Raw genomic sequence first — 7,091 nt, 5'->3', positions numbered from 1 at the left:
TCGAGTCAGATTTAAACTCATCGAATTCGAGTCTCATGTCTATTCCTATTTGAGATTAGGGTATGAGTACATTTTTTTTAATTATTTTATTCTAAATATTACATATCATAATTAAAATATTAATAAAATATACATCATTACTATGTATTAATAAAATAAGTCACATTAGATGTTAGTGAAAAAACAGTTAAGTGATTATAAAAAATTAATCTATAAAATTAAATAAATTAATTAAAAAATTAAAAATATGACGAGTAAAATAAGAGGAAGTAAAATTTAATAAATATATATGTAATTTAGCCAATCTTTTAAGGACCTAAATTTTAATTACTTATTTTTCAATTAAATAGATATAAAAAATAAAAACCCTCAAATTTCTAAAGCCGTTAAACTGGACCAAGTTTCAATGACCGGCAACGCCTGAACCGCATCGAGTTGACATATGGCAGCCCTTTCAACCCTCCCATTTCTCCACCACGTAGCATAGCTTTACCTTTTTTCTTTCTATTATATCGGGAACTTGTTAAAGCTTTTTTGTCATCTTCAAGTTTTCTTTCCTTTTTTTTTTCAGATTCAATCAGTAATTCCTCTTGTTTTCTCAAATTCTTTGCCATTTTCCTGATCAGTTTTGAGATCTCAAGCTAATTTGTTACGTTTTAATATAGGCGGAGATGGCTTCGACCACTCTAATCTGCGACACCCAACCATGGAAGGACCTGAAGGTAGCTTTCTCGTTCGTTTTCTAGCTCAGATTATAGCTAAAATAACAAGAGAAACCTATTTTTGAACAAAAATTTGAGATTATTGTTTTGTAGGCTCATGTTGAGGATATCAAGAAAACTCATCTTCGTGATTTGATGAACGACAAAGAACGATGCGAACAGATGATGGTGTAGGATCCTCTATTCAACTCTGTATGATTTTTCTGATTGGGATCTGCTTGAAACTTGTAATAGCAATAAGAATGATGAAACATTTGATTATGTTTACTTATATTTCTACAGGGAGTTTGATGGGATGTTTTTGGACTACTCAAGGCAATGTGCCACTCTTGACACCATGGATAAACTCTATAAATTAGCAGAGGTGAAACTGGATTAATTCTTGTTTCTGAAATTGTCGATTTAAATCATAATAGTTCGGGTTTTCTTAAATACTCTTCATAATTGCAGGCCGCTTCTCTTAAACAACAAATTAACCGAATGTATAGCGGCGAGCATGTAAGTCTCACTCTCTCCTTAGAGAAAGATAAGACTAGTTTTGGGTTTAATATAAAAATTGGTGATGATATATTGGCATAGTAATTGTTTGTTCATGCCTTTTCGCTTTTACTTTTTATTATGTTGTTTTGTGTTTTTGCTGGAAATTTCAGATAAATAGCACAGAAAATAGGTCAGTGCTTCATGTAGCCCTTCGTGCACCAAGGGACACTGTTATAAACAGTGATGGCAAGAATGTGGTGCCAGATGTTTGGAATGTTTTGGATAAGATCAAGGATTTTACGGAGAAAGTTCGCAGTGGCTCATGGGTAACTTAACACTTTCTTTACATCATGCTAGATTTCGTGGTTCCTCAATTTCTGAAAATTAGGAAATTATTGGCAGGTTGGAGCTACGGGGAAAACACTGAAGGATGTTATTGCAATCGGTATTGGTGGCAGTTTTTTAGGTCCTTTATTTGTGCATACTGCTCTCCAAACAGGTTATACTGGTGCATTTTACTATTATTTGTGTAACCCTTTTACTTGTGATATATGAAGAAGTTTAGCTGACGTGCTCATGATTTTCTCTTGATAACTGATAGACCCTGAGGCTATTGAATTTGCAAAAGGACGGCAACTACGTTTGTAAGTAGTTATTTATTACTGTTGGCGGTATCATTTTTATGTCTACTTGTTCTCTTTCGTTTTATTGTAAGATTAGCTGTAGATGTTGATTCTTTCCTTATTATTAAGGCTGTGAAGGGGGAGGGTATTAGAAAAGGTAGGTTGAGGTACCTCTTTCTTTCTTTTTAAAATATAGTAATTTATAATGGAGAAGAAGTAGCAACATACTGTCATGTTAGTGGGAACATTGAATGCCACATGGGCCTACTAATATTGGAATGTCACAAGTGATATTAAGTCAAAAGAGGTGTTTTAGTCTTGTTAGATTCTCGATATGAAGTGCCTGTGATTCTAGCTGCTCGTCTGCAATTTTCGTTGTAATTGTAATGCCTGCATACAAGATACATTGTTGTTCCATTCGACTATTCTGGATATTCAATGTAATCTCTTGTTTGCATTGCCGCAGCCTTGCAAATGTGGATCCTATTGATGTAGCTAGAAATATTGCAGGATTAAACCCTGAAACCACTCTTGGTAATTAATTTATTTTAATTCATCTGAATGTGTGTTTTTCTGCTATATGTATCCTTTTTGCTCTGTTGATGCATCTGGTTCAATTTGTTTTGTAATTTTGTCCAGTTGTGGTGGTTTCTAAAACTTTTACAACAGCAGAAACTATGTTGAATGCTCGAACATTAAGGGAGTGGATTTCATCTGCACTTGGGTTAGTGTTGTGATAACACTAGTTATTTCTTCAACAACGAGCATGCAGTGATAGTTTGAGTTTTGCTATTATATTTTAAATGAACATTTTAGAATTATTTATCTCTTTAACAATTCAGAGTAATAAAACACTGAGCAAAACAAAGGAGACGGTCTCATCTTTGAATGCTTGCTTATATTAAGTTTTTTTATTTTTTCATCTTGTTAGGAACCTCAATATTTAAGAAAGAAATGTAATTTACTATGTTAATAAATGGGTAAAAGTAGGCTTTATAATTAAACCACTTGTGATTTGAATATTTCAGGCCTTCTGCAGTTGCAAAACACATGGTGGCAGTCAGTACTAATCTTATGGTATCATTTTTTCTTTCATCTTTGGAATTTTAGTGTTTAAGCTTTTTCCACATTACTATGTACATATTTGAGTTGTTTGTTTTGGATTTTCGTGTCACAAACCAAGCATTGCTAACATTGCTGGAGTGCAGTTTAACTTATTTTTCATAAAGTGAAAATGTTTGTTCACTTTTTTCTTGAAATAGATGGCTTCTTGATTATGAATTGCTCTTTATAATTTTTGGATCTCCATGCTTGAAAGCTTTGTATCTATTTCCTTCGTCGTCACTTTGCTAAAGTACCAATAAACTAGGCTTTGTATTCCATATTATGTCTAGTATTGATCCTATGCAGCTTCTATATGTTCTTTGTGCAGCTTGTTGAAAAGTTTGGAATTGATCCTAATAATGCATTTGCATTCTGGGATTGGGTTGGTGGTCGATACAGTGGTAAGTTTTATTCCCTTTCCCCTTGCTTACCTCTAAGCATCATTTACGGCAGGGTTTCAAATCACGGTCCGAAAACGTGATAGCTCCCGCGAAATAGCGGTTTTGCCGCCGTCCGAGTTACCCACTACACCCGCAATAGCGCCCGCGACGGCCATGATCACGGCAAACCCGAAAATGACTGAAGACGCGACCGCGACCTCGATTTGAAACCCTGATTTACGGTCACTTGGTTTCTATTGAGGATTGAGAACATTTTTTTAATTGAATTGTGGAAGTTAATTAATCTTTATACTGCCATTTGCAGTTTGCAGTGCTGTTGGAGTGTTGCCTTTGTCTCTGCAGTATGGTTTCTCAATAGTAGAGAAGTATGGTAACTTATTGTTTTGACTATATTGTCCTCACTTCTCAGAGCCAATAAATTATTATATATAACATCCATTAGGAGTCCATATATAACAAACAGAACTTAGGAATTTCTTTTTCATTTTCTCCATGGAGTTCATCTATCTTGAAATTCAGTTTTACATGCTTCAATGACGAGTGGTTTATTTCTCCTTTCTTGACTAATAGTTATAGCTGAAAACAATTTCTTAGTAATTGTAGCCTAATGGACAATAAAAAATGTTAGTTGGTAATGCATGAGACGAAACTATTTTGAATACTATGAGAATCTCCAAATATTAGCTAAAGTATGACAACTAAGAATGTGTTATAAAAGAGTTAGGTTTTGATTTTCAGCCAAACTGTTAATCCATTCTTCATTTCCATGGTTCTTTGATGGTTATATACTCCGTTCTTCATTTCTTTGGTGCTTTGATAGTTATATACTTGAATAAGTTTCTTTTTTGTTACTTGAAGGTTCTTAAAGGGGGCATCAAGTATTGATGATCATTTCCGTTCAGCACCTTTTGAGAAGAATATACCTGTAAGACTCTTCATGTAACGTTTTCCGGTGCGGATACAAACTTTTTCTACCAGCGTTATTATGGGGTTAATGAATTTGACTAAAATATGTATAATGGGATTAAGGTTATGATTGATCCAGTATAAGCTGCTTCTTCATATTTCCCAAGGTGGATACCAGATGTTATATTTCATTTAACCACGCATAAGACATTTTTGCAAATATGAGTTTGGTTGATATATCAAGTTCTTTCCTAATTGGTATTATGATCTTAGTGATTACGTAATGACATTGTGTCATAACATTCTTTGGTTGTTATAGGTACTTTTGGGTTTGCTCAGCATATGGAATGTTTCATTTCTTGGATATCCTGCAAGAGTGAGTATTTCTGCTTCTAACGTTAGACTTACCATTTCTTGGTCCTCCTCCTCCTCCTCTCTTTTAAATTCTTATGACTTATCATTAACACTTTATGTGTATATAGGCTATTTTACCTTACTCCCAGGCCCTAGAGAAATTCGCTCCACATATTCAACAGGCATGTTTGTTGGAAATCCTTTTTTTGCTGGAATACCTTTTTTTTTGTACATGTGTGTGTTGGGGGATTGAGCTTGTGTTTTCGAATCTTATATACTGCTAAATCTACTTCAATTCAGGTCAGCATGGAGAGTAATGGCAAAGGGGTGTCAATTGATGGAGTGCCACTTCCTTATGAGGCTGGTGAAATTGATTTTGGTGAACCTGGAACAAATGGTCAGCACAGCTTTTATCAACTAATTCACCAGGTGAATTTTTGTTGTGTTTTGCAGAAAGAAGGATATTGGATGATTCTTTCCGTATATAACATCTTTGACAACCCTAATGTAGTTATATGCCCGGAGCTTGGTCATGGGAGAGCTAAATCTACCCAAAGGAAACTGTAAATTTGAAAGTTTATGCATAAAGTGAAGAGACTAGAAGCTTTATGAGAGATTGGTGAAGATATGGCACATTATCTTAATAAATTACCATCAACAAATTGACTTACTGAACTGCCTTAGTCTTGATGGAAGGACTTTTGCTGTTACTACATAACCTCAATGGCCTTTTCATTATGTATATAGATTAAATTTTGGTAATTCTCAAATCTTTTTGACACCTCAGGGACGTGTAATTCCGTGTGATTTCATTGGTATTGTGAAGAGCCAGCAACCTGTGTACCTTAAAGGTATAATCCTATTTATTTCATTGGTTTCTCACTTGAAGATAACATATTTTGTTGTATCTATTGCGCTTTTGAACATGGTATTTCACTTATTGTTGTTATTGGCAGGTGAAGTGGTGAGCAACCATGATGAGCTTATGTCCAACTTTTTTGCACAGCCAGATGCCCTGGCCTATGGGAAGGTAGTATTTTTCTTTTTAAGGTATCAATTATTTAACAACCAATGCCATTTAATTTCTAGCGCTAAAGCGTTTATATTAAATTTCCATGAATTGTTGCCTAAATTTTGTATTGCTGCTGAAAGAAATTGCTTCACTTCAGACAGCAGAGCAGTTGTTGAAGGAGAATGTTGCGCAGCATCTTATTCCTCATAAGGTGACTTACTTCAAGCTTTTTTACCAGACTTTAATTCATGATACAATCATTTTGTTACCTGCTCTGCTATATTGCAGACATTCTCTGGGAATCGGCCTTCTCTCAGTTTTTTGATTTCATCTCTTAATGCTTACAATATCGGGCAGGTAACGGTTCCGTCTCCTTAAACGTTAATGAATGAAGCATTTTTTGACTTGTTATAATTGTTGAGCACTTTTGTATTACTCATATTTTTTGCATCACTAAGTAGATTACCACCTCGTAATTGTAACTCTTCTAGCTTTGGTTTTCAAGTAATGTAACACTTATATGCATATGTGTATTTCATTCGTCCGTTCTAATACAAATTCTCGGTTGCCTCAGCTTTTGGCAAGCTATGAACATAGAGTTGCCGTGGAAGGTTTCGTTTGGGGTATTAATTCTTTCGATCAGTGGGGAGTTGAGTTGGGGAAGGTATGTATAATTATGCTCCTTATATGATCATACCGTTCCACCTTCCATGATGCGGGGTTTCGCCGAATGTTTCTTTGCAACTTGTTTTTTACTCCCGAACTTAGAATATCTATTTCACTTTTATAAATGCAGTCACTAGCTACTCAAGTCCGAAAACAGCTCAACGCGTCACGTACGAAAAGTGAGCCTATAGAAGGCTTTAAATTCAGCACTACCAAATTGTTAACAAGATATCTACAGGTATGGCAAATTTATCATTACCCTGAGTGAGTTGATCCAATGGAAATCGAGTCAAAAAGTTTTGGTAAATCTTTGAATAATGTTTACCAATGGAATTCGAGTAACATAGAATTATAGGACAAATGGTATTTCATCAATTACTGCACTGTTGATAAACTTTTAGCATCATTTGACAGGCAAGTTCTGATGTCCCAGCTGACCTGCCAACTCTTCTACCTCGAATATAAACTATCTCGATGCGCACCATCCGTGCTTCGTCTTGCTTCGAACTTTTCCCATGTCATGAAGGTTTCGACTTTCGTGTTTGTTAATTTTGCTAGTCCATTTAATAAGACTTTGGAACACATTTCATTTCCTTGAGCCTGATCATATATGTTTCAGAAACTTCTGAAAAAAATGGTCTGGATACACTAAGATTATGGCGTGTTGTTAATAAATCTTTTAGGTTTATGTTTGTGTTTGATCAAATGTGACACTAACAGAATATTGTCGTTGTAATATTTTCTTTTAAATATGTTATCTTTAAAAGACTGCTCATATTAATAATGAGATACCAGCCACACATTTAGAATTAAATAACGGGTA

The 7,091-nt window shown here is 34.7% G+C and overlaps 1 protein-coding gene across 2 annotated transcripts; it reads left to right on the top strand.

Moving 5' to 3' along the window:
- Positions 1 to 427: 427 nt before the first annotated feature.
- LOC120195320 (glucose-6-phosphate isomerase, cytosolic-like) lies at positions 428 to 6,872 on the top strand. 2 transcript variants are annotated; one of them, XM_039197384.1, is made up of 24 exons: positions 428 to 478; positions 666 to 722; positions 816 to 892; positions 1,005 to 1,086; positions 1,173 to 1,220; positions 1,373 to 1,528; positions 1,605 to 1,701; positions 1,804 to 1,846; positions 2,292 to 2,359; positions 2,465 to 2,549; positions 2,854 to 2,902; positions 3,258 to 3,330; positions 3,635 to 3,695; positions 4,189 to 4,255; positions 4,556 to 4,612; positions 4,719 to 4,772; positions 4,891 to 5,019; positions 5,378 to 5,441; positions 5,547 to 5,620; positions 5,760 to 5,813; positions 5,891 to 5,959; positions 6,177 to 6,266; positions 6,399 to 6,506; positions 6,683 to 6,872. In XM_039197384.1, exons 1-24 carry the CDS (start codon positions 443 to 445, stop codon positions 6,731 to 6,733), a joined length of 1,749 nt encoding a protein of 582 aa, XP_039053315.1. In that variant the 5' UTR covers positions 428 to 442; the 3' UTR covers positions 6,734 to 6,872. The 2 variants fall into 2 exon arrangements, with proteins under 2 accessions (XP_039053315.1, XP_039053316.1); XM_039197385.1 differs by lacking the exon at positions 428 to 478 and adding an exon at positions 501 to 580 and having other exon boundaries at positions 6,683 to 6,733.
- The last annotated feature ends 219 nt before the right edge of the window (positions 6,873 to 7,091 follow it).

Source organism: Hibiscus syriacus, unplaced genomic scaffold, assembly GCF_006381635.1.
Source record: "Hibiscus syriacus cultivar Baekdansim isolate YM2019G1 unplaced genomic scaffold, ASM638163v2 tig00117011_pilon, whole genome shotgun sequence".
Taxonomy (NCBI): Eukaryota; Viridiplantae; Streptophyta; class Magnoliopsida; order Malvales; family Malvaceae; genus Hibiscus; species Hibiscus syriacus.
Note: the sequence above shows the minus strand (reverse complement) of the source record. Positions and strands in the feature narration are given on the sequence as shown.